Source organism: Mauremys mutica, chromosome 12 (genome assembly GCF_020497125.1).
Source record: "Mauremys mutica isolate MM-2020 ecotype Southern chromosome 12, ASM2049712v1, whole genome shotgun sequence".
NCBI lineage: Eukaryota > Metazoa > Chordata > Testudines > Geoemydidae > Mauremys > Mauremys mutica.
Genome location: NC_059083.1, coordinates 61,245,008 through 61,272,609, shown reverse-complemented (window position 1 = coordinate 61,272,609; position 27,602 = coordinate 61,245,008). Strand labels below are relative to the sequence as shown.

The window sequence follows — 27,602 nt, the reverse complement described above, 5'->3', positions numbered from 1 at the left end:
TGCATCAGTGTACATTAATGTGAAGAAGAGTCACAGGAGATGGATTCGTTCAGATGAAGTGCCAGGGAAAGACACATGAAGAGGGAGAAGAAACAGCCTCTTGGGTGGGCAGCGAGAGGCGCAGCTTCCTTGCACTGTCAGCTCTCTGAGGTGGGGACCGTCTTTTTGTTGTGCCTTTGTGCAGCGCCTGGCACGACGGCGTCCTGATCTGGGACGGGGGCCCTTAGGCACACCCATGGTACCAATAATAATGAATAATAATTATTATCCCGCTGGCTCAGATGGGATGAACCAGCAAGGGGGGTGGTTTATAAATATGCAGCTGGATCCCTTCTACTGGGAGAAGGTAGGGTCTCCGCGAAGGCCAGGCAGGGAGTGATGTACTGGGGAGACGACTTCCATGGGGCACAGGAGCTGGAGTCAGCAGGCGGCCATCCTGCCTTCTCCACTGGGCCCCGGTCTGGCACGGCTGTGTGACCGGCTGCTGTTGCTGACCAGACGAGAATGCCCAGAGCAAAGGGGGTGCGGGGGCCTGTGTGTGAGCCCTGGTCCGTGCCTATGTTAGTTCTCAGCGAGCTAAAGGCCTGTGCCCTGTCCTCAGGACAGCTAGAGGCGCAGGGCAGGCTCCCACACTAGAAGCTCCAAGCTGCTGTGATGGGGCAGGCAGGAGACGGGGAGCAGAGCTGTGGAGAAACCCCATCTACTACGGCCCCCGAATCACAACGCAGCCCTGACGGGGAATTAGAGGCTGCAGTGTAATCCCCAGAAGGGCCAGTAGGTGGCAGACTCCTCCCAGACAAGCGGCTTGCTCCATCATCCAAGAGGGAGCTGGCGGGGCGAGCGGGGCCTCTGGGGGTGATGGAGGTTTGCTCCCACATCCCGTTGTCAGGAGCAGACCGAGCAGGTGCCCAAGTGCTAGGCCCCATGTGGCCGGGCTGGTCCTGTGCACCCCGTGGCCGCACCTGGAGGAGACTGATGGAGTTTGCACGCAGGGTGTTTGACATGGAAAAGGGGAGCGGAGCCTCTGAAATCCGCTCCCCTCAGCCATGCCCAGCCCCCATGAGCGACAGTGACACCCCTCACACCTGCCAGCCGCTCCAGCGGTCCTGAGCCAGCGGCGGGGCCAGGAGAGGGCAGGGCCCCCGGTGCTGTTAGTCCGCGCACGGCACCTTACTGAGCATATTACACGGCTGACAACAGGAGACGCAGGACGTGAATGTTCACCCGGAGCCGGAGAGTGAGGCTGCCAGGGGTGACTCCTGTCCCACAGGGCTGGGGCTGGCTCCCTGCTCTGGGAGTTGGAATACAGCGTATGGGGCGCGTGGTGCTTGGACCCTGTGTGCTAGGTCAGAACAGCACTCGCTCAAAATTGCCCCGTCCGCTCTCTGTCAGGATGGGGGGAGCCAGGCCAAACCTGAGCGGTGCCGTGACCCCATAAGCAGGGTCACAGTGCCTGGGGCAGGCCCCAGCCCCACAGGACAGGAGCTGCTGCTGCTGCTGCTGCTGGGTGATCTCCAGCCCACCACCCGTTGCCCCCGGGCTGCACACCCTGGCTCTGCTGCCGAGCATGACACAGGGCGTGGGTGGGCTGATCTCTGAAATCCCTTAGGAACAGCGACCCAGACCCGAGCACCCCCAAGACAGGGCCCTGCTGCATGAATCCCCTGCTCCCCACCTCCTGGAGAGTTCACGCCTCTCCCTAGCACACACGAGTCCCGCCCGCTCTCCGCCTGGCTCCGTCATGGGGACGGAACTGCACACCACACGTCTCCTTGGGCAGGGCCGCTGAGGCACAGCATGCAGAGGGAAGCCTGGCCTGACACTGATGAGGCGCAGATGCCACGGTGATGGGCACATTAGACATGGAGAGCTAGACAGGGCTGCCAGACAAGGAAGAGTGGCTTGTCCCAAGTGCAAAATAGCCACTTGCCTCAGTGCCTGGCAGTGCCTAGGGAGGTTAGCCACTCCATGTGGCCCTGCAAGGCGAGAGCAGCCACGGGTTGGATGGCTCTAACTGGCCACAGGGAGCCAGGGGAGGAAGCCACCTGAATAGTGGGGGCAAGCGGGCAACTTGTCCAGAGGGGAAGGCAGGTCTCGTGGCTGAGGCTCTGGGCTGGGCTTCAGGAGAATAGGATCCAGTTCCTGCCTCTGTCTCAACTGGGGCAAGTCACGTCAGCTCCCCAGAGTCCCTGTCCGCAGCTGTACTATGGGGATAATGGTCCTTCATGGGTCTGCCCGGCCAGTTTAGACTGTGGGGCAGGGACTGTCTCTCACTAGGTTTCATGTGCAGCTCCTAGCACGTGGGGCCTGATCTCCATCGATACACACAACCCTGCCTGCTTTTCTTGCTGCTGGAGGCCAGTGTGCATTGCCAGACCCAGCTTGGGGGCACTGGGCACATGGCATGGCCAGCAGAAGGCCCTTGGCACTGCACTCCCTGGGGCTTAGCCAGAGAACTGAGTTTTGCCTCATTTGAATGTTCCCCTGAGAGGCTCATCCTCCACCTCCACCTCTGATCCCATCTCCCCAGAGCGTGGCTCCACCACCCTGCAGCCAGCCAGCAACCCCCAGCTGGGCTGCTAGCAACTGCAATTACAATCCCCAAGCCACTCGCATGCAACCAGCACACGCTGCCAGCACCGAACCTGCGCCCTGCTTCCGAAGAGACTTCACCCGAACTTTATCAGGGACAGAACCTGAGTCAGGAGGAGGGAGGCATTAATAATTCCTGGGCCCATTTCCAAATGTTCTGTGGGCTGCAGGGGGAGGTGCTCATGAGGATGCTGGTGAGAGAGAACCAATGCGACAGGATCACTCGAGAATACAGTGGTGCAAAGGCACTAGTGTGACAGGATTAGTTGAGAATGCAGCAGTGCAAAGGCAGTAGTGTGACAGGATCATTGTACACTGTACAACACCACCAACCAATGCTGACCCAGTGGCAGCATTAATTCCTGTGCCCAGTGGATCATAGCTGCATCCCTCCCTACGCTAGCTAGAGAAGAGCTTGTCTGTCCGTGCTGGTATCGTGTTGTGTGTGCTGCAGTAGCTGCAGAGGCATCCCCACTGGGACCACAAATCCTGGCTGGCCATCCCAGCTGCCAGGCCGAGTATAAAAGTTCACCTGGAACGAGCAAGTCATTGCCTAGAAGAACTAAAGAGCTGTGCTGGAGTGGAGGAGCGGTGCTGAACTCAGCCATCTGCCTGACGTCTCCTCCCCAGAACGCTGATGCCCATCACAGTGTATTTATAGGCAGAGTGAGGCAGGTACAGGACACAGCAGCAATTTCTCCCTGCTTAATTAGTGGCTGCAGAGAGGACAAGAACCTATTGCAGTTTAGCAGGGACCATCAGTAACAGCCAGCCAGCTGATTCACTGCATGCTTCGGGCAGCAATGTTACACAGGAACTTCCAGGTGGGCGCTGATTTCAGGACATGGAGTGGAGGCCAGTTACCTCCATCCCCAGATTTCTCGCAGAGCTAAGCAGATAGGAGAAACCAGCTGCCAAAATGTACTGGGGCAGTGGGGGAGCTGGCCAGTGCTGGGTGCTAGGCTGGTTCCCCGCTGTCACAGAATTCACGCTGCCTTTCCCCCGTCTGCTAAAGGACACTGCCGACCACCGGGGACCTAAAAGGGACAGGGGAAGCGACTGGCCAGATTTCCAGGCATGTTCAGCACCCAGCAGCTCCCCTGGCGACACTTATGGCCATGTCCTCAAAAGAGCTCAACACGCAGTGTGCAGAACGCTCCCAAACCCTGGCTGCTTATTTAGGGGCCTAAGTGGGAACTGAGCTCCGCTGGCCGTCCAAGCCCAGGGGTGGGTGCCGAGCACTGGGGAACCAGGCCGGATATGAGCAGGGCAGGGGCCGTGACATTATTGTTAGCACAACATACCAAGGAGCAGAGTTTGGAGCCTGGCCCGGCCGTGCCGGGGATCTGGACCCAGCAGCCCCAGGAGGGCATGGGAACTGGGAAGGGAAACTGACTAGAAACAGCATGAAACTGACCAGTGCCCTACCTGAGCTCCAAATGGGAACAGCTTACAATAGTGCTGATCACTTACAGGGTGTTTTCTGCCTGTAGATCTAAGAGTGCTTTGCAAATATGGGGCAGCATCATTAACCCCCATACGGAACAGGAAACTGAGGCAGAGAGGTGGGTGACTTGCTTGCAGTCACATGGGGAGACAGTGGCCGACCTAGGGAAAGGCCCTCTCCTGACCCCTGCTTGGGTGTGTAACTCCTAGTGCACATTGCCACTCCACTACATCAGCCTTTAGACCCCCGTTTGCTACCACAGCTCCCCGTGACGCCACTCTCACGTCAGACGGCGGCTGCTGACTCCCACACGGGGTCACCACGAACAGGCAGCAGAGACAAAGAGCTCATGTCCTTTCCATCTCCCACCTGGGAGCCTGCACCCAGCTCTGAGGGACACTCTGCTTGACGGATGCACCAATGAGATGCAGCCAGTGCCAATGGAACAGCCATGGCAACCGCACGACAGCAAAACCATCGGCCCCAGCTGCCGGGAGCTGGTGACAAGGATCGATATGTACAGCGCCGAGCGCCCGGGGCAGTGAGGAGGTGCCCTGTGGAGTCCAGGGCCCGCGCAGCATAGTGATGGTGCCGGCTATCCCAGGCAGCGAGTGCAGTGCAGGCAATGGCCTGATGGGATCATGCTGGTGCTGCCACAATGAACCTCTTCAGACACATGGGGCAAGTATCCTGTTGCTGGAGGGGCTGACGGTGGGTCTCCCAGGCCTGCTGCTGCTCCCATCAGGTGGGGCCGGCGAGGAGCAGAACTGGGATTTCCACTGAGGGCAAGCTCTAGCCATGGTGGGAGACTGAAGCCCTGAGCCCAGGCTGAAAGCGCCAGCGGCCTCCAGGGCATCAGGCTGTAAAATACAGCTGGGCACTGACTGCAGAAGGAGCCAAAGGCAGTATTTTCTTGCCACAAAGCAAAGACAGCGAGAAATGCTTCCAGATGAATACCATAACAAATCCACGCACAGAGGGGCCTTCAGGGGCCTCACCACGCTGCATGCTATGGCCACTCGCGGCTTGACGGGGCAGCAGGAACAGAAGTTGGATCCTGCTGCTTCCTGCAGCACAGGCCCTGCATTCCAGCTACAGGAGAATCTTTATGAGCGCCTAGCAGTCCAGGGCCTATGACACACAGTTGAACAGTTCTGATCGCGCCTAGCAGAGGGCAGTGCTCTCACCAACGCCCTGGCCAGCTGATGACATTACGCGGTGGGAAATACATCTGAGGCACTTGGAAAGAGGGAACTGCCCGACGGAGTGCCTGCTAGTGACACTCACACAGTGCTCATCGGAGGCCTGGATGCCTGCTAGGACGTCCGCACAGGCCTCGGGTGAGGAGGCACGTGGCAGCAGGTGCATGCAGGAGGAGAAAGCCCAGCATTGGTTGGGGAGCAGCATGTATTCTGCATGTCTCACTTCATATGAAGCCAAGGCCATTGTCCCTCGGCCCCCTAGGCCTGGCCCTGGTTATGGTCCCTCAGTCCCCTAGGCCTGGCCCTGGCTATGGTCCCTCAGCCCACTAGGCCTGGGCCTGGCTACTGCCTCTTTGGCCCCACAGACCAGGTTCTCAAAATGAAAGCAGGCCCGTGGCTTCCCCCATGGCAGGGGGTAGCCATGCACCCCAGCACCCCGCTCCAGGGGACACCGCTGGGGCTGGGAGTGTTCAGCTCAGGAATCAGCAGCCAGGCTCATACAGGGAGGAGACAGTGAGGGCTCCAGACCCATCCCTGCTTGGTCAGCTGCTCCTATGCCCTGTCCCGGCGGGGGAGGTCTCTTACCTGTCGACAGCGGGATGGTAGAGCGGCCTGCTGTCCTGAGGGGAGAGGTAGCTGCATGCCACGGAGCCCCCGGCAACCCGCACCCGGAACAGGTCCCCCACGCCCTGCAAAAGAGAAGCCCCGAGGGTGAGAATCCCTGAGCTGGCGAGTGGATCCCTGACCCCAAGGGGCCAGCGCCTGAAACCGGGGCTGATATAGGGCCACGGAGCTAAGCGGGAACAGGAGGTGCTTGTGGGGAGGGCAGGGGCTGAACAGTACTGTGCTGCAAAGGTTGTAAATACGCGCAGCTGCTGTGCAAGCTTCTCACACCTCTCTGCTAGCATCCCTCCGGGCTGCCCTGCAGCCCCGCCTGCTAGTCCAGCCCAGGGCCCCACACATGTGGGCCAGCGCACCTCAACACTGAGCGGGATTTCACTCCTGGGCCACCCTGTAAATTCGCCAATGCGCTGCTGTCCCGAGCTGCAGCACTCCTGCCGACAGGAGCCGTGGGCCCCCCCCCACAGCTCTGCCACTGCCTCTCAGACAACCCCCAGCTCTCTGAACTGCTCCCGCCCTAGCACTCTCAGTCAGCTCTGCCAATGCTCCTCACTCCCGACCCGCAGCAGCAACCCCTGAGCCTCTGCTGAGCAGAGACGGAACCATCAGCTCTCACCCCGGTCTCTGGCCCTGCAGCCCCAGTCCAGGCTCTGAAATCCCCTTCCTGGGAAAACTCACCAGGTTAACACACAACTCGAGCTCCGCTGGAATCTGGGCCTGCTGGAATCAGTGGGAGCCTTGCCGTGGACAGGGCTGGACTAGGGCAGTGAACTTGAGCTGGTGCAGGGTAAGAAGGCGAAGCAACGGCAGTGCCCAGGTGGCAGCGGATGAAGTGAAGGACTGGACAATGAGACACAGTCTCTCCCACCTCGCTCGCTGCTTTGGGCCAGCCTGGCACTGCTCATCAGTCCTAAAGTCACTTGGAAAATGGGCCAAACACAAGGTGGCTCCTCCCATCCCAGTGGGGACTGGTGGCTAGGCACTAGGACGGGATCTCTGTGTCTCTGTTTCCCCTGCAAGCTCCTCATGGCAGGGACTGTGGCCGTGTGTCTGTAAAGCCCCTGGCTCGGCTGGGACCTCTGGATGCTACCGGAATACAGCTAGAACAGCCATCACCCGGCGGGGGCCCACATACAGCGAAGCCAAAGTAAGTGCCCGAAGCCATTTGCTCAGCCAGATGGGCCCCCAGATGGATTCTACAGCGCCCTCACTCGGGATGTCTCGGGGCAGGCCTGGCGCAGAGGTGTATTTCGCAGCCCTTCCCCCTGCGCAGCTTACAGCTTCCCCATTGTCACGCAAGCGGATTCATCTGGGGCCATCTCCCTCCCCCGGTGATGATGTTTTGTCATGAGAACGAGCTCTCTCGGCGTTTCATTAGCCAATCCATCCCAGCTTTCATTACCCGCCACCGGCCGGCCCCGCATCCTTCTGACAGGGACTGTAATGAGAGCCGAAGTGGGGACAAAACGAATCCATTAGGGTGACAATATTCAGCTTGTAATGGCACGTTCCTCTAAACATGCATTAGAGACAGAGCAGCTACCCGGCCCAGCTCCCTGCAGCAGCGCGGCCGTTCCTGGGTGCGAAAACAGGGAGCAATCAGACCACACCTTCCTGTCCAGGATCTCAAAGCACCTGCAACCACTCAAGGATTTCCCTCTCTCAATCCTCTGGGAGGCAGGGCTCACGCTCCCCACTTTATTGATGAGGAAAATGAGGCACAGTTTGCAGGGTCCTCGGTTTACCCATCAATGAGACAAGAATGACACTATTTACCTGCTTCCGCAGGTAGTTCTGAGGGTTAATTTGTTAATATTTGTACCGGACACTGACACGTACAATGTGAACAGTGTGTGCTGTTATCTCATAGCCTCCCACATTCCCTCTGGAAACAGGTGCTGGAGACCTCCCGTTCCATCCCCCGCGCCCAGATTTGCTGCAGTATAAATAGCGCCTCGTAGCACAATCAGTGCGCTAGGGTCAAAAGCCATTCTTCAGATGGTATGAGACACAGTCTGCTCTCAGCGACGCCAGTGCAGCCCCACAGGCTTCGAAGGGGAGAAAAGAATCCAATTTTCACCTTTTAATAGCTTTCAGGGTCCTGCACAGAACGCAGCCAGGAGCTTAGAGAAAACGGAAAGGCTCCTTTATCACTGAAAACACCTGGTCGGCCATATTGTAGGGACGCTCTCCGCTCTTTTCCAGCACACATGGGACTGAGCTGACCAAATTCTCCACACATGTCATGGGCCAGATCCTCCTTAACCCACTGACTCCAGCGGAGCTGTGCCGATTGCAGCGGGTGGAGGATCTGGCTCTCTATCCTTCCAGCACATGCTGCTTAGTTCACCAGACTGGAGAAGGTTCTTTACAACAGACGCGGCCCCCAGAAACCATAAAGAACCCAAGAGAAGCTCCACGGTTCATTCCAAGCCCTGCAGGAATTGGGGGCACATCTACACAGCAGCTGGGCGATGTCATTCCCAGCTTGGACAGACAGACACACGCTAGCTCTGCTTGAGCCAGTGCACTAAAAAGAGCAGTATGGCTGTGATGGCCTGGACTACCCATCCAAGGGTGATCCCATCCCAGAACCTAGGTGCGTACGTGGGCGGCTGGCCCATGCCACCTCCCATGCAGCTATTTTTCAGCACTGGCTTGATCAAAGCAATCACATCCCCCAGTTGGCGGGTGGGCATATCCCACAGAAGCTGTACTGGATCGTCTTTGCACCAGGAGGGGCCGGGTGAGTTAGCAGAGCATCCTCCAGGATTCGTGAGGAACCCCATAGACGAACTCCAGAAGGCAAAGTTGCCTACAGCCATTGTGGAAGGTCCTTGCTGGCTCACAGCTTGTGTGTGTGTCTGGAGAGGTCACACTGGCAAGCAGAGAACACCCAGGAAGATGGGAACAGGACACAAGTGAGACCAGTTCGGAGCCTGCAGCTCGTGCGCCTCAAAGAATCAGCTGGCATGATTATGGCGGTGCTGAGGTCGGCTCACAGTTAGCGGTTGCTGCTCTGAATACCTGACAGGCACAGCCGCACATGGGAGCTAATGACAGCAAAAGAAGAGTCTGGTTAGCATGCCCAGTCATGCACAGAGAACTCCTCCAGCCCGTGGGCATGTACGCCACAGAGCTAGCTCCCAACAACAGCACACGAGGCGTCAGACTCTCACAGCTCACAGAAGCACTGCAGGTTTGCACTAGGAGCTACTTTAGCAAGGTCCAAAAAAACCGAGGGGTGGGTTCCTGCTGCCCAAGCAGGCTGCAAATGGGATGGTCCCGTCCGGATGCAGTGCCCGTGTTACACTTTCCCCAGATACTTTCAGTCTGAATATCTGAATAGCTTTTCTATTAGATGAAGGAAACCAACCAGCAGAAAGCGATCGAATAGTCCGTCTCCCTGGCAGAGCAAGTAGTGTGTTACCCAGTCTATCACTCCGCACCTGCACTAAACAGAGGACAAGTCCCGATGCAAAGGCGGGGTAGACAGCAACAGAACCACGTCCTCTTCCAGTTACCGCTACCTAGCCCCCAGGAGAAATGTGCAGAGACAAGGCAGATCTAGAGAGGCACTAAGGGGATTGCAGAAGAGGCACAGGAAAGCTCTGGCCTTTTCCGGTGTGACCTCAGGCAAGTCACTGAGGCAGGTAACTAAGTCCATAGTTAGGCACCTAATCAAATGGCCTAGTTCCCAGAGGTGCCAATTTCATTTCTGCCTAGGGCACTAGGCTGAAATTCCCCCTTCTGCACAAAGCCCAAGGCACCTCAGCAGTCCCGTGTACGCCCTGGGAAGGCTGGAGTCTCCCTTGGTCTGCACAGTTGTGGCTCAGGTGTATGCAGCAGGAATCATGGGATGTGGGTGCTGATCTGAGGGAGGGGGGAGAGAGAAACAGCTGCCAAATCTTCATTGTTGCACCAAAGAATGGAACATTTCCCTGGCGATAATATTACCCAGGATTTTGAAAGCCTCTTCCATCAAGGATCTCCTAGGGCTTGGTGTCATCCCCATTTTACATACGGAGAAATGGGTGCACAGAGAAATGAAGCGATGCAGGAACCTATGCAGAAAACCCAGCAAAATAAGGTTAATGGGACTTGAGCTGCATTTCCTGGAATGAATCTGTCCCTGGTCTGGGTAAGGAGTGAAAGGCGCCGTTCCTGACTAGACCGAGGAGGATTTGAAGCTGGGTCCTCCTGGATCCAACAAGGCCATTTGCTATATTTCCTCACAGAGCACAAAAATGTCCTTGTTCCTGGATCTATTGGAGAGGGCATCTGCCAACGGTGCAAAGAAAAGGTTCTGTGGAGGAAAGGCTCAGAGACAGAGACAGAGGAAGAAGGTCAGGACTGGGGCAGCAGAAGGCCTGAGGACATACAGTACAAGCTGTAGAGGGACAGACATACATGGGGCTTTCACGTAGGGAAAGGGAAGGTGGGAAAGTCTAGACTTGGAAACAGCAAAGCTCCTCCTAGAATTGACCCAGCACAGGCTGAGAACCAGTAATGTTGTGCTTGAGCGCTCAGTCCTCGGTCAGAGAGATGGTCATCTCCACCCCTTCAGAAGGTGCCGTATTTCTCTGATGGTTCCACTGTCCCTAGCACCTGGGGATCAGACCAGCCCAAGAAAGGGGAAATGAGCTGAGATCCAGTGGGGGAAGGTACACCAATGGGCCTCTCTCACGCCAACTGTCATTCCCCTTTGGGCCAGTGCCCAACAGCTGGAGTGGCTGAGTATTGCGAGCTCTTCAGGGCAGGGCGTGTGTGTTTGTACAGCTCTTAGCACAATGCAGCCTTGATCCTGACTGCAGCCTCCAGACATTGTTGTAATACCAAAAACGACTCATTAGATCTGGTCAGAAATGGGGGTAGGGGAGTTACCCTATGCACTGGCACGTCCTTCCTCTTTCACTCCGGTGGAGAGAGCCCCATTGAGAAGCACCCGTGCTACGGGGCTCTGTGAGCTGCCGGCCCCAGCCTTGGAATCTGAGTGCCGATGTGCACATGAAAAGCGGCAGCTGGCGTCATCGCCCCTTCAGTCTGTCTTGCACGCTGGTCTGGGTGGGCTCTAGTGCTGGGTGGAAGTTCTTGCTCCAGCCGGACTGGTTCACTCGTCCTTGTACCAGGGAAGGGCACATGGTTACTATGACGATGACCCATGCTCCTGCCCCAGGACATTATTTGGCGCTCTGAGGATCCAGGCGCTTCAGAAAATACCCCAGTTTGTTTCCCTGGCATGCACCGGTCTGCAGCAGGCAGACACCGATCTGCAGCACTGGCTTGATTTTCAGCGCACGCAGCACCAGAGCCAGGCAGCCTCAAGGCACAGCATGACAGATCGGTCCTCCAGCTCCGCAGGAGGAGATGAAACAGCCCGAGTGCAAACAATGACATGGATTAGAAATGATCAAAGACACCCACCATCCATCAGCACCAGGCCCAGCCACCCCTGAGACAGAGGGAACCTGGCATGAGGGAAACGGCCTTCATCTCCCGTGTGACAGGCTAATCCAGGGCCTCTGAGGGATGGCAGAGGAACAGAGCCAGGATCTGGCGATTGGCCAAGTCCGAGTGAATAATGGAGAATATGACCCTGCTGATGCCAGGGAGGCCAAGTCAGCCTGTTTATTAGTGACTCTTTTTTCATCGTTCAGCCAGCTCTGGCTGGGGCAGCGGGAGCCCCCCGCGGGGATCTCCCCCCTCAATTTTTCCAACATCCCCTGGGGGGGACGCTCCAGGAGATGGACGGCTCATTCATGGCTTGCGATCGCTCCACCCGGCTTAGTGCTGGACACATATCAAAATGTTCCACGTGTCTCTGAATGCAGCCGAATGCTTTTGGCTCGGACATCTCATGAGATGGCTAGGAAAGTCCCAGCCACTTAAAGACCATGTGGCTTGTGCTAAATCCTGACTAATGGGCAGGCAGCCTTTGAAACAGATTGGACTGTCCTGGCATGGCCAAGCTTCACCTGCTTCCAGGTCAACACAGCTGACAGGTCTGGCTCGCCCACCCCGGTGTAAATCCGGAGTGGCACTGGTGGGAGAGGAGAGCCAGGCCCTGAGGGCTCTAACCAGCCCTGAAGTTTGGGAGCCAAGTTCTACGACCGGCCGCTGACTCTGCAATGCACTGAGCCAGCAGAGACTCTCAGGCGAACAGCAGCTCACCGGGCACGGCGAAGGGGCACCCGCGAGCACCAAGCAGCGGAGTCGAGTGGCTCGTTGCCCTGCCACTGCCTGTGCTGTGTCAGAGCTGGGGCTGACAAGAGGCCTTCAGTCCGACACCTGTCGCCAGTGCTACGTTCCTGTGCACAAGGCCCTTGAGTTAGGGAGAACGTTACTGTAACTCAGATGGCAGCTGATGCGTTGCTGGTGGATTGGGCCAGGCTGCCCTGCCCTCATCGTGGGCACCAGGAAGGTTCTGTTCTCCCAACAAGCAAACTGCACCGAAAGAAAGAAGCTTCCCCCTCCCCTGGCCAGGACGGGAATATGCAAAGACTCACGCAGTGCCAGCATGAATATGTATGAGCCTGAGGCAGAGAGGGCTCCGACACGATGCAGAGTATAGTGCAGCTCAGAAATACACGGCTTTCCCCAAATCCCTGCCCGTAATTAGAGCAGACGTCAGCCAGCTAAGGCCACATGGGCTGGACCTATGCTGCTGGCCAACTTCCCAGCGCAGCCAGCGAGGAATGGGGCACTTGGCCTGCATCGGGGCACACTGCTCTGCTCCTGCCCCGGGAGAAGGCTCTGCTTCGCCAGAACGATAGTAGGGGAATGGGATCAGAGGAAGGATGGTCCAGTGGTTAGAGCACTAGCCTGGGCCATAGGGGACCTGGGCTGAATTTCCTGCCCCAGATTTCCTGTCTGACTATAGCCAGGTCGCTCAGTCTCTCTGTGGCTCAGTTTCTCACCTGTAGGACGGGGATAGTTGCACTGTCCAGCTGTACAGGAGTGGGTGAGGATAAGTACGTTGAGGATTGTGAGCAGCTCAGATGCTATGGCAATGGGGCCAGAGAAGTGCCCTGGACAGAGGGGGCAGTGCACGGATCTCCACAGGATGGCAAAACCCCAGCAGTTAGGGGGACTGGACCCTCAGAGATATGGGATGATCTTTTGCACCCCAACCCCCCGCAAGATGAGTCCCAATGACTTTACGTAGCCCACAGCCCCCTGCCAGCCATTGCGCTGTGGCCCCCGTGGTATTTACCTGTGGGGGTTGCATACCGGCCTCCACACGTGGATTGCCAGCAGCAGTGGGTAGGGAACAGGCATCTCCCCACGTGTCTTGGTGGCTAAGCCACTGACCCCCCGGTTGCTCCTGCCTGGGCTACTGCAGCCTTCTCCTATCTGCTCTTCCCAGTATCCACCATGAGCCCCAACCAGGCTGCCCAAAATGTCCCGTCAAGATTGTCTTCTTCACCACCGCCATCACCCCCCTCCCCCACCTTTGCTCCCTCCGCTGGCTTCCTGCTGCCTTGTGAATCAAGCTGAAATGCCTTGTCCTGGGCTCCAAGGCCCTGCCCCACACCTCTGCCCCATCTTCTGCTGCTTGCCCCATGGGACAGGGGGTTTCTGGTGCACCTGGGAAAGCACATCCGGATCTCTAACCCCTCAGGACGAAGACTGGGATTGCTGCAGGGAAATTCCCCTCTCCCCAGCCTTATCCCAAAGGTGGGAGCCCAGGGGACACTTAGTCCTGGCAGACGCTCATGCCCATCTGGATGGACACTGAGAACAGCAGGGACGGTAAACTGCAGTTCCCCAGCCCTTGGTTTGCATGGACAGTCTGTGCGTGGCAAGCACCAGGAGCCCCACACCCAGCAGTGCCGCTACATCGCTGCCACCAACCAGGACTCCTGGTGCGTACTTTCCCCTGTTATTTCTAGTCCAGTAGCACCTTGAGGCCCCATCTGAGTTCAGGACCCCACAGCACTGGGCAGCCACACAGCAAGAGACAGGCTCTGGCCCAGAGACAAGGGCCGGAGAAGGGGTGTTACTGTCCCCATCACACAGATGGGAAATTGAGAACAGACAGACTAAGGCCCAGACCCTCGAAGTACGAAGGCACCTAACTCCCTGGGCCAAAGAGATTTGCCCATGGTCACATGCGACAAGGGCCAGGCAGACAGCCTGGAGAGTCCCCCAAGTCCCAGCTCAGTACCTTAACTACAAGGCCTTCCTTCCCCTCTAGTAATTAATTGTTCTAGGTCGCTGGCGTCCCTCCGGCCTGGCTGGGACTGCACTGAAGTCACTGCATCTGGCCCCAGCCTCCCGAGCTGCAGACAGCCCCTTTCCCACAGCAGATGAGCGAGGAATCTGCCTCTCCCACCTCCCGCAGCCCCACTGCCAATCCCCTTTGCATGCCTGCCCGCCCTTCCATGCCATCTGTCTGAGGAGTGCTGCCGAATCCCAGCGGTGAGCCCCATGCAGCTCCCGGCCCTCGAAAGCAGCGTGCGGCTGGCAGGCTTTGACAGCTTTGCCGTCGGCCCGCTCACTGGCACTTCATTAACACGCCTTTCCTGCCGCTCACTTGCCGACTTCCATCTGGCTGGGAGCTGGTGAGGGGGGACAGCGAATTACAAAGGTTAATCGACCTTGCGTACTGTCTGACAAGCGCCCGCTCAGAGCAATTGCACGGCTGAGGGGAGAGGAGCAGAAGCAAAGGAGAATGGAGGGAAGAGGGAGATGGGAAGAAGGGTGTGAAGAGACTCAGAGAGGATGCAGAGGGAGGGGGTAGGCACGGACTGCCCAGAGGCCACGGTAATCTTCCTGGTGACCCACAGTTCATGGCGTTTTACACCGTTCTCTGAACAATCAGCTTTCCCCTGGGTTTTGGGTCCAGTCGACCCTCAGCCCCAATCTCCAGCCACACAGGAGCCTTTCCTGGGGCTGGATTATCTCCCAAATCAGCTTGCGTTCCCTCAGCCGCCTATGCCCTTCCGGGTTCCTATGGGAAACAGAGCTGCCCAAACACCACGACAAAGGGGATCTTCTTGAGAGACCGCCACACTGCCCGTAAGCAGCCGCACAGCCAGGCAGCCTCATCTCATGAGCTATTCAGCCCCGCCGTGCAGAGCAAGCATCCAACCTTCAGGGGTTCACCCACCGCTCCCTGGGCTGGCCCTGCATTGGTACATGGATAAATCTCAGCCCATGGAGGCCCTGGGGGAATGACGGTGTCCCATGCACTGCTCCCTCTAGGGCACCTCTCCTGGCATCAGCCCCTCTCCCTGCATCTCTGCTTTTCTTTTGTCTTTTTAAATAGAGGTTTAGAATAGTCCCAGGGCCGTGTTTCAAATCAATGCTAGGGGGCTTGACCTGAAGCCAGCTTGGCAGCCGACCCAGCTGGGCTGTGTGTGTAAAAGGTAACTTGTGAGTGCACTGGAGTGTGTCGGGATGGATGGGGTGAGATTCTCCGGCCTGCGCTGCACAGTAGGTCAGAGATGATCTAATGACCCCTTATGGCCTTACGCTCTATGAAATTCCCCTTGTCTTACCAAGGAGCAGAAGCTGATTAGGGACATGGGCCCATGGTTAACCCTTTCCTTCACCCTGGCCAAGACAAATGGCCCACATCCTCTCCGCAAAGCTGCTGTGTAGCAAGACCTGATGACATCATGCCAACCCCCCACACAGTTCAAAGACAGCCCTGATGTCCCTGCCTTGTGCGGACAGGTGAACACCAGACTGGGGGATGGATTCCTACCCTTGGCACTGATTGCAGGCAGTTCACTGCTCACTCGGGGTGGGGGAGTTGTGTTAATAAACACATTGTTGGGTGCTTCTCCAGCCTCTGTAGTGGGCCAGCCAGCTCTCATGTGCCTCCCACTGCAGCCTCCTGCTGCTCTTTATAGGACAGTTACCCTGATCTCTCCCAGCTGTGGCTCATTCTGCAATCAGGGCGAGCCGGCCTCAGCCCTGCCAGCCGTAAGGGGAGACCCACACTGCTGCAGCCCCTCTCACCCTCTGGAGGGTATTTCTCCTCCCAGCCCCCATGCAGAGAGGCCATGCCAGGATCCCCATTCGACACCAGAGAGACAGTGGAGTGTGTCCGGGCGGCACTGCCGTGAATAGCTGGGAGGGGCATTAAGGAGCATTTCAGCTGACTGGCAGCAAAGCACTTCCTAGGTGAGCTTGGCTGGCCAGAGTCTGCCCGGGGAAGTGGTGGAGGCCCCATCACATGAGAGCTTTACAACAAGACTGGATCCCTCCATGCCCGGAACAATGGAGCCCAGCAGTAGCTGGGAGGCACCTTGAGTTACAAGAGCCATGTGGAGCCCCTGGGCCACATCCACCCGGAGTACTCGGGAAGCTGCAGTGGAGCAAAGTGCTCACAATCACACCCTCCCATTGTCTGGGGCAGGGGATACATCCGGACAGCACTGCCCTTGTCCGGAGGGGCTCTGACTCAGAGCACCCAGGAGGCAGCCCTTCCTGGCAGACCCCAGGAGGGTAGTGTGGTGCTGATTGCTGCCCTCCTCCATGCCATTGTGTTGGGGCGTTGCAGGGTGCAGTGAGCGAGCTGCATGGGCACAGGGGCCAGACCCCTGATGTGTCTGTTTGCAAACCGCCCCTTTGCTGGCTGGCTTGTCATTCACCATAATCCTTTTCAACCAAACAGGCCTCACGCACCCTGTAACAAGCGGTGGGTGACACAGGACCGTGTTACCAGCCCAAGCTCTCCAGGGCTGCATGCTCACTCCGGCTCCTGCTGGCCAGGATGCTGAGGCTGGGCCTGCTGGAGCCAGGGGTTGCACCGCAGGCAGACGCTGGGGCTCTCCTCAGGCATCCCTCGGGTTTGCTGTCACACGCCCATGGATGCTAGACAGTGTTGATGTAATTACTTGCACTCCAAGGGCTCCCCAGCAACCAAACAGGGCTCTCACCCTGACCTGGCTCCCAGATCCGATGCTCCGGTACTCTCCAGTTCCTCCCAGCACCGGCCTGGACCGGGACTCAGGAGACCTGGCTTCTATTGCCAGCTCTGCCACTGGTCTGCTGGGTGACCTTGGGCAAGTCACTGCTGTGATCTGTGCCTCAGTTTCTCCTCCCACCATTTCTCTGTCTTGTCTGTTTACATTATAAATAAGTTTAAAAAAATTGTTTTGGGTCAAACTAAAGGTCTCCTTGAGATTCCAGCTTTTCTTTACATTTTAAAATGTTTTAAAAATAAAATTAAGGGGAATTCGGAATGAAAAGCTGTTTCCATCAAAAAACTGAACAGTTTCGTTTTGAACACGTCAAAATGAAATGTTTGGATTTTTTCATCATTTTTAGGTGGTGGTTTTTTTCACTGAAACATTTGCCAAATCGACACAAACTCAGGAAAAGTTTTGGTGACACCAAATCTGCATTTTCCACTAACCGCTGGGTTGAAAAATGTCACCCAGCTCCAGTTGCAGCGCTAGCAACATTTGGGAGATGGCAGAGGCGTGTGACACCAGGCTGATGGCACAGAAAGCACATCCGAGGGGTTAAAATGTGCCGGTTACTAACTCTGCACTTTGGCTTCATTCTTCCCTTAGCATTCCTGAGTTAGCTGCACTAACCTCCAGCTACAGTGTAACCAACGGTAACGGGCATTAATTCAGCACCAGCTGCTGAATCAATGCCCCCTGAGCACTGGAATCCCTCCCTGATTACTGCCCTCCTGGGTCTGATGCACCGCGGGCTGGGATTCTGCAGAGCAGAAAGTGCAGTGGGAGTTAAAACCTCTTCCCTTGCTGGCCTCCTAAAAGTAGAATTGAAAAATAACCAGGCTGGCTCAAAAATGATTGAAATGGGGCTTCTGGCCTCAGAAAACTGTGAGAACCTCAGAAAAACTGCAGCCACCCAAACTACAGAGGCAAATAAACACATTTAGGAAACCGCACAGGGCTCTTCAGGCCCTGCTCCTCCCCCAAAAAACTGTCTGTGCTGAGCTGACCTCTGGTCACTCAGGTTCTTTTTTTTTTAAACCAGAAAAACAACACTGGTTAAACTGAATGGAGAACTCACGAGATTTTTTTTTTAAAGCAAAAGGAAAATGATGCCGACCTCTTATACCAAGCTTTGCACCAGTAAATCTGAAAGTGCTTCACAAAGGAGCTTCTGACAAGTGGGGAAACTGAGGCATGGAGCCGTATAGAGATTCACACAAGGCCACCCAGCAGGCCAGTGCCCGAGCTGGGAATACTACACAGAAATCCCAGAGCTCTCTCTATAGGCAGCCCTGCCTCTCTAAAAGAAAAGCGAATCAAACTGCTTGGGAGCCCAAATCATTAACCCGGTGGGAGCTAGCTCCTGCTCTCCGCGACAGCGGTGTACCCAAAGTCGGGGTTTTGCCCTCGATTTAGAAATGAACCCAATACCCTCGAAGGATATACTGCAGAGGGTAGGTTTTTAACCCAGCCAGGACTGGCTGCGGGTGGAGAGGTCTGTATTTCCTCGGTGAGGATTGTGCCCCCTGTACTATGGATGCTTCTGGGACAGACAATCTTGACAAAGCAGAAGTTCCATCTCGGCCTGGACATTTCCGCACGCTGTTAGAAAACCACCAGGCTCTAACCAGATCCCATGACGCTCTCCCTCTGACAGGCAGATGAGTCCTAACCACTCGAGTCCTAATCCTAGCTCTCCCACCTGTAGCCTTGGGCCAGTAACATCATCGCTCTGTTTCCCCATCTTGCAGGGCTGTTATGAGAGTTAGTTAGGCCCAGATCCTGAAAGGTATCCTATTGATTCCAGTGGGAGTTAGTTGCCTAAATACCTATGAGATCTAGACCTAGCCTGCTTGAGACCCTAAGTACTCGACCGGCTAGCCCGTACTGCCATGGCTTCACTATTGTTATTCGATCTAGCTAGATCAAAGCTAGCGTGGGTAGGCCCACATGTGCTGCAATCCCACCTCCGCCTGCAGTGTAGACATTCCCTGGTTCTCTGGTGTACCCACATGGCTAACTCTGGCCTGACCCTGGCAGCCTTCAATGATTTACACAGGTGGGAATGGCTTTTAGAGATCAGCACACACACAAACCACCCCCAGTATGGAATCAAACCTCCCTCCCTCCCTCTGGGTTGTCTTCATCAACATAAAAATTAGCAATTAGGCAACATCATTTTCATCTCAAACCTTCTCCCTATGTTTGGCTGCTCCTGTGGTTCCACCTTCAGGACAGCTCAGCCCACACTCTAGGTCCTCTCACTTTCCAGAGCCTGCCTCTGTTAACAAGCTTTCTGCAATGGTGTGTAGCAGAATCCACGTTCCATCTCCCAGCAGCACTACCTGTTAGAGGGGAGGTTTTGAGGCAATCCCTGTTACAGCGCTCTTAGATTGTTATACCCTCACAACAAGGATCCTCTCTTTCCATGTGACAAGTGTTTTTACTATTACGGTGCTCACTGCAGACTACGCTAATAAGAGCTACAGGAGCAGTACAGGGCCGTGGGCTCTCTCAGGTGCAGGGTGCTCTATAAATCCCAGACGTTATTTATTAATGACATTACTAATTACTGCAAAGCGGGACGCTTGCTGCGTGCAGCAGGCACAATCTCCCGTAGGCCCTCGCCTCATAAATGGGTCTAACATCAGACCCTGGGGCACGGCAGCCTCACAGCACCTCCTGACGCGCCGCGTGTTCTCATGCCATCGCTGACTCCAGCCTTCCACAGCCACCAAGGTTAACACGTGTAACGAAGCTGCAGGCGTGAGAATCTAGCGAGACAGATCCGTGTCTCAGGCTCCCGCTGAGAGGCCTGCTGCATCGGGAGGGTGTGCAATTTCACATTAGGCATGGGCATGTGTGTGTGCCCAGCACATCCCTGAGGCAGACAGGGCCTGGCTCTGGCAGCTGGGGGCTGGGAGAGACAGCTCAGGAGTCTCCCTATGCTCCCATCCCCATCAGGGTGATCTATTCCTGGTGGTTTGTAGGAACAACGTACCCCAGGACATGGTGGGTTCTCCGTCACTTGCAGGGGCGGCTCCAGGCACCAGCGCACCAAGCGCATGCCTGGGGCGGCAAGCCACGGGGGGCGGCCTGCTGGTTGCTGTGAGGTCGGCAGTCAGGCTGCCTTCTGTGGAAGGTCCACGGGTCCCGCAGTAATTCGGCGGCAGGTAGGCGAAGGCGCGGGACCCGTGACCTCCCGCAGGCCCACTGCCGAAAGCCGCCTGCTGAGCTTGGGGTGGCAAAATACATAGAGCCGCCCCTGGTCACTTGGGGCCTTTGTCACTGGGTGTCTTTCTAAATGATCTGCATAGCTCACCCAGGAGCAATGGGTGGCAAGGATCAGGTGCAACAGAGCCGGTCTCCGGCAACCTAACGAGTGCAGCTGGCCTGCAGCAGGCTGCCCAACCGGCTCCACCGCCAGACTGGTGGATCGAGTCAGCAGACTGGCTCTCAAGCCCAGCCGCAGTTCAGCAGCTGCTCGTAGAATCTGCCCACGGCTGTGAAAATTCCTGCTTGTTCCCCGGCTTTTCTCCTGCCTTGCCCAGCTCTGACCTTTGGCTCCCTTTCCTGACTTGGGTTCTGACCCTTAGCGCCGGCCTCTGACCCTGGGCTCCGATTCCTGGCTACCGACTCTGGCTCCAACTACTAGGCCTGACTCCTGCCCCAACTACGAGGCACAACCGCCCACGTCCCAGTCTCTGACAATGGCCCATAGGCGGAGATGATTGGGTGGCTGCGCTATGCAGGAGGTCAGAGATCACACTGGTCTCTTCTGGCCCTAAAATCTACGACTCCAGGGATGGGCCTGGACCAACCCCCCCAGATCAAAACGCCCCCTGCGACTGGCCATCGGGATTGGAGCGCTGCAGCATGGGTCCAAGCACATTACCCTGCCTTAAAGCAATACCAGCTCCTCCTTTCACCAGTCAGGAGAGAGAGGCCCTGCCATCTCCCGCAGACATTGGGCTCACTAGGCAAGGCTGGGGTGGTGCTGTGGGCTGTCTTTTGCTAGCTTTGCCGCTCATAAGGAGACATCCCCGGAGGACTCTGCTCTCGGAGAGCAGGGGAAGCTATTGCAAACACTTACCTCTGACCGTCATCCTCTGAAGGCTCCTGTAATTGCTGCCTGCTCAGCCACCCACCTGGCTGCCAGAACTGGGCGTGTTTTATTAGCAGAGTTTATCTTACTTAGGTTTGTGTGAATTTGTTCAGGGAAGGATGTGCTACCTGTGGGCACTGGGGTCTGCTCTAGCTCATCCGGCAGCAGTGTAATGAACTGGCTAGTGTGTGTATTTAGGGTTGGGGTAAGTACTGCCATCTCCCCCACTCTACTTGGTGAGATCGGAACTGCTTGCTCTGTGCCATAGGCCCTGTATTGATAACTGCAAATGGAGATTCTCTTTTAGCTCAAGTGGTAGCAGGAACTGTGCTCTTGGAGGGTCTGAGTTCTCTCCCTGTAGCTGTCATGAAGTTCCAAGCAACACAGTGATGCCTGTGAAATTCCTTGGTGGCTACAGATGCGTCACAAGAACAATACCATTGCTATCTAGGGGCCTTTCATCAGAGGATCTCCAAGCGCTATAGCAGCACTAATTAACTCTTACAGCCCACTCAAGCTGTGAGGCTGGCAAGCATTACCATCCCCATATTTCACATGGGGAAACCGAGGCACAGAGGCATTGAGTTGCCCAAGCAAGTCAGTATCTGAACTGAGAACAGAGCCAGGAGTCCTAACTCTCAGTCCCTCATTTTAGCAATAAGACCTGTATCCTTATCATAAGCGCATGGGCAGCGCTTAGCAAGAGGGACCCCATCTCTGCTTTGCAGCCTCTCTGGAATCCCGAGTGGGAGTCTGGCTGAGTCCTGGCAGAGCGCTTGTTTCTCCACCGCCTTGGGATCAGCTGCTCTCTGTTAACAAGCAACCAGAGGCTGCTGCTACCTCTCTGCAGCACTGTGTCCCTTCAGTGCAGTTCAGAAGTCACAGCAGCCCAGCGCAGCCGCCTCTGCCAGCCCGTCTGCCGTTAGAGCACTGGGTGGCAGCCATCTTGGTTGTAACCTCTAGAGCTAAAAGCATCAGCTCCCAGTTTGAGCTAAAGGATCACGTCACATAGCAGCCAGCTATAGCAGCCTCACCTCCTCACTGGATCAGATACAGAGTGCGGGCAGAAAACACACACTGGCCCATGGGTGTGTTAGTTCATGGCTCCACCACTTCTTCCTATGGAAAGGGACTAGGACCCCCAGCGTGGCTATCTGCCCCGGGGCGCCATTTCAGATTTTTTTGAGGGGGTGTGGGATTTTAACCATCATTCCAAAGGCTATTGAGGCACCTGAAAACTCTAAAGTTGTTTTTTTTTCCAGATAATAACTTAGAAATTAGCTGACAGGAACACTGTATCTAATTCCTATATAAAGAAATAAAAAATATATACAAACACCAATGAATGCCATATTTTAAGTTTACATGTAAATTTACATGCATCCGAAGAAGTAGGTATTCACTCACGAAAGCTCATGCTCCAAAACGTCTGTTAGTCTATAAGGTGCCACAGGATTCTTTGCTGCTTTTACAGATCCAGACTAACACGGCTACCCCTCTGATACATGTAAATTTAGAACAATCCGGAGATAATACAGCAAAATATTCCCAATCCCAAACCTTGAGGTATCATAAGAACATACTGGGCCTGACCAATGGTCCATCTAGCCTAGTATCCTGTCTTCCCACAGTGGCCAATGCCAGGTGCTTCAGAGGCAATGAAAAGAACAGGCAATCATTGAGTGATCCATGCCCTGTCATCCACTCCCAGCTTCTGGCAAACAGAGGTGAGGGACACCCAGAGCATGGGGTTACATCCCTGCCCATCCTGGCTAATAGGCATTGATGGGGGTATTGATCCTCCAGGAACTTATCTAGTTCTTTGCTGAACCCTGTTATAGTTTTGGCCTTCACAACATCCCCTGGCAAAGAGTTCCACAGGTTGAGTATGTGCCGTATGAATAAATCCTTTTGGTTTTTTTAAACCTGCTGCTTATTAATTTAGTTGGCTGACCCGATTCTTCTGTTATATGAAGGAGTCTCCACACTTATTTCCTTATTCACTTTCTCCACACCAGTAAAGATTTTATAGACCTCTGTCATACCCACTCCCATCATCGCTTTTCCAAACTGTCCCAGTCTTTTTAATCTCTCCTCACACAGAAGCTGTTCCATACCCCTAATCATTTTTGTTGCCCTTTTCTGTACCTTTTCCAGTTTGAATATTTCTTTTTTGAGTTGGGGCAACCAGATCTGCACACAGTATTCAAGACGTGGGTGTACCATGGATTTATATAGAGGCATTCTGATATTTTCTGTCTTGTTATCTATCCCTTTTCTAATAGTTCCCTACATTCTGTTCGCTTTTGTGACTGCAGCTGCACATTGAGCGGATGTTTCCAGAGCACTATCCACAATGACTCCAAGTTCTCTTTCTTGAGTGGTAACAGCTAATTTAGACCCCATCGATTTGTATGAATAGTTGGGATTATGTTTTCCAATGTGCATTCTTTGCATTTACTTTCCTATATCAGTTTCAGAGACTTAATACAAGAACTAATAACTTTAACCATTAAGTAAAATTCATGCAGAATATTTGCTCAAGATCATTGTCCTTACAACATCACACCAATCACCCTCAAACGCCCACACACTTTTTTATTTTCATTTATATTACCTTCTGGAAAATTATAAGCAAGCAAATATATGCACTCTTAATTTGTATAGCTCATTCCTCATTAAAAAGTTATGAAGTCTAAAGTAGTTGAGTTTCCCCATAAACATTCCTCTAAAACATGGACTAACTAATGAATTAGAGAAAAAATTCATTTGGGCACTAATTTAAAAAAGAAAAGGAAAAATGAAAAGCTTTTAAAGTGGTAATTGGAAAGAAAATATTACAACAGATTGGCCAACATGGGTTTCCTATCAGCTCTAAGACACCTGAAGGTGTATTTCCAGTAGATAAAAATATTATCACCTTTTTCCAATGGCAATGTGTTTTCTTTTCCTATGAAGTTTCTCAGTAATTAGAAATAAAGTCTTAAACATTGTAATCTATTTATCTGATATTTCTCCAACACAAATGAAAACACACTTCAGTGCAAAGGTGCAAAGATTCAAAACATAAAAACGAATTTAAAAATTGAACTTGCATTTACAAACGACTGATCTAAAAGCTTGTTTAAGGCTCTGGAAACTGTTCAGTTCAATAATGTATTATAGAAATCCTGAGTATGTATCTACAGTGATCCAACTGGATGATTCTCAACCGTGCCTTAATAAAAACATAACATGACTCTATACATCTTAAATGTTATGAAGAAAATGTGCTCCCTAAACAATGTCACTTCAAGGGCATAATCATGTATCAAGGAAGTTCCAAGGCTGTAACAACCTAGCAGGATTACGAGCTCTCCATGAACTGTTAAAAAAAAAAAAGTCCCACAGGTCCATAGACTAATTCAAGAAAGAAAACGTTTGATTGTCGGATTGAGTCGCAGAACTATGTACAATAACTTCCTCTGATTTCCACCTGGAGCAACTGAAACGTCTAAGGGCAGCACTGGCTGTTACACTGAAAATAAAACTGCTCAGCTTTGTGGGGGAGACTCATCAGGTCTCCTCTCCGCCAAGGCTAGCCAGACACTACTCTCTCCTGGCTCTCATCCCGTATCAGCTCGGGGACAAGGAGCTGTTTACCCACATGAAGTGCTGAGAGTGCCCCTCTGGGCCCAGGGCTGCCAGTGCTTCCTGCCGGCTGTGGGGCTGGCAGGGGGGGTCAGCTCTCCTGCTCCTGGGTACAGAGCAGCCAACACAGCCAGGGAAACATTTCCCAGAGCTGGGGAGAGGGGGGAGGTGCTGGTCCAGCTCCTCGGGGACAGCCCTGTGCCAACAGCACCTTCTCAGACCACAACTCAGGGCTTCAGTTTCCCCTCGGGGAGAGCATGGACTGTTTACACTTTGCTGTGGTGCAAAACTGGGGGGGGCAGGTGCCCCTGCTAAATGGCACCCCTGCTTTGCCCCCTCTCAAAGCAGGGTAGGTCTGCTCTGCTCACTGCTGCTGGCTCATGAGCCTGCTATTTCCAGATGAATCCTTCCATTACTCCAAGCTCCCTCCCTCGAATGCACCCAAGTAGTCTCATTATCCCCAGACGAAAGGCTGTCGAAAGCCCTGTAAAGGGAGGACACGGTCCTGTGGCTCACTAGCTCATTTCAGCCTGAGCAGGCCTGGGCAAACCAGTTCATTAACGCTTCGTGGGCCACAAACAAACCCGAAATCCTAACCATTGGAGCTGGCAAGCCAGCTGGGCTCGGCCCAGCCAGCATCCCACGGACACCGGCTTGGTGGGGAACATGCCCTGACTATTTCAGGTCAAGCAGCGGCAGGACGTCTCCCTCGGTTCTCTCCATCACGTGGCCGAGAGGAATTGCTGGTGTTTCCGGGGGAAGGCAGGTCTGCACACAGAAGAGACTTGCCTTCCACTCAGAGAGCACTGCGGTGGGCAGGCAGCACCGCCCAAGACCTGCGGTGTTTGCGAAGACACTGCAGCTGGGGGGATGGCCGCTGAGTTGCACTGCCGCTCGGCGCGGTGAAAAGGAAAGAGATGAGCAGGAAATGGACTCAAGTGCTGTATTTACAGCTAGGAGGGATACAGAGGAAAGCAATCAGGCCTGTCTGTTTGTGTTACCCCATAATCTGAAGCCACTTGATGGCATTAGTAGCCGGTCCAGTTTAGAACTAATAAAAGGCCTTCACTGCTGCTATAGATCAGAGTCAACTAAAGTGGCTGGTTTGAACAGATAGGGCCTGGCAAATTTCATAGACAATATATCAGTGTTTGTGGTTATGTGCTAAGATAGGGGAAAGCAGATCTCATGCTTCAGGGCACCAGTTGATTGCTCCAGGGGTCAGGAAGGAAATATCCCCCACATCCCCCCCACCCCATGCTGTACTGCACAATAGGCTAGGTGCATTATGGGAGGTTTTCATTTTCTTCGGAAGGCATGATGGATCAATGGGAAATCCTAGAGTCAGAAAAATCAATGCATTTTTCCTGTTCTTAAGAAGGGTCTTGGTAGCAGGGTGGGAGACAAAACAGCCCTGGCATAGCCCTGTGCTGTCCCAGTGGAGTGGAAGCCAATAGGGCTGATGGACAGAAAACAGAGCGTTTGGCCAAGGTCTTGATTGATTTTTCCTGTATCTCTGGTTCTTAAATGTGAACACTTGCTGTGTTTAATCTGGGAGGCTGTCTGCCTGAGGATTTCCAGCCGCCGCTTGCAACTGCAACACACACACTACGCTGTAAAAGTCAGAGGGGACGGGAATGCTAGCAGCTCCTAGGATCTGGTTTGATCACACCTAGACCTGCTCAGGGATAGATGAGAGGCACTGTAGAGACTCTGGGCTCAATTCACTCGTGTCCGAGTTCTGCTCAGTACAGAGGTGGTGGCACCTGCGGTTACCACCGATGACTAGGGTGATGGCTGCTGAGTGTTTACTGGTACGGGGCGGGGCCAGTTACAGCCCCTTGATTCTGCACTAGTCCAGCGTGAGTTAGAGCAGCCTAAACGCTGCTCCAACCTATGCCAGTGAAGAGTCAGCATAGCAGAAGTTCCCCATGCCCCTGCCGCACCCTTCCCTGGCTATTCCTCCTGTGTCATGGCTGGCGAGGGACAACTGGTGCAGAAGCTGCCTTGCCCAGGTTTACATCAGCAGGGCATTCCCCTCCACGTGGGGAAATCTCCACTGCTCGCAGACAGCCTGTGCTCTGCTCAGGGTCACAATGGGGCCTCACTGATGGCCATATTAGGGTCAGGAAGGAATTTTCCCCTGGATCAGATGGGCAGAGACTCTGGGGGGTTTTCACCTTCCTCTGCAGCATGGGGCACGAGTCACTCACTGGTCTGAACTAGTGTAAATGGTGAATTCTCTGTAACTTGGAGTCTTCAGTAACTCCGCCAGAGGTTGGGCTCTGTTACAGAAGTGGGTGGGCGACGTTCTGTGGCCTGCGATGTGCAGGAGGTGAGACTAAGTGATCATGCTGGAACCCTTCTGGCCTTAAAGTCTCTAAGTCTATCCGGTGCACTGCCAATGGGTAACCAAAGCTATTCAATGAGAGCGTCCCCCTCTGTCAGCCCACTGAGGTCCCTGGACTTGTTCTGGTGTTAGACTAGGCTGTGAGAGGCCAGGCAGCCCCAGCAGTTCCACACCCCAAGAGGAGCTCTCCCCAGATCAAACAGACCTGGCTGGTTGCATTGCTGGGGATTTTCAGGTCTGTCATTTCGGGGGCCCTGCTCCATGAGCCCACAGGCAGGGCATGCAGGATAGGGGTATGTCCACACTGGGGGCGGGGGTGGTGGTAATTCCCAGCATGAGGAGATGAACTGGCGCTGGCTCCCATTAAGATAGAGGGCTAAAAACAGGAAGCAGCATGAGCAGCATGAGGGGCCAGCTGCCCCACGTACGTATACAGTATCTCAGCCAGGGGCACCCTCAGGGTGGAGAGCTCAGCAATGCTAGTGCTGGGGTGGGGGCACCTGTGGAAGGGAGGACATCCAGCCCTGCCCTGAGGGGGGAGCTCTGTCAGTGCCACAATTTGCACCAGTCCAATGTACCCTGCTTTCAAATTGCACCAGTGCAGATTGTGGCTTATGGTGCTTTTGCCTTTCTGCCCTAGCAGCCCAGGGTTCCAGTCCAGTGTGTACAAAGCCTAAGAAATAAATCAAGGCTCCCTTTGCTAGCTCTCGGGCATGGATCTGGAAAGGTC

The 27,602-nt window shown here is 54.6% G+C and overlaps 1 protein-coding gene across 2 annotated transcripts in view; it reads right to left on the bottom strand.

Annotated features, from left to right (window-relative positions):
• LOC123347064 (ubiquitin carboxyl-terminal hydrolase 43-like) overlaps positions 1-27,602 on the bottom strand; it is a 157,671-nt gene that overhangs the window by 10,733 nt on the left and 119,336 nt on the right. For both annotated transcript variants that reach the window (XM_044984509.1, XM_044984510.1), the window contains exon 9: positions 5,827-5,930. In XM_044984509.1, the coding sequence (XP_044840444.1) occupies positions 5,827-5,930 (104 nt within the window). The remainder of the gene's footprint in view (positions 1-5,826; positions 5,931-27,602) is intronic.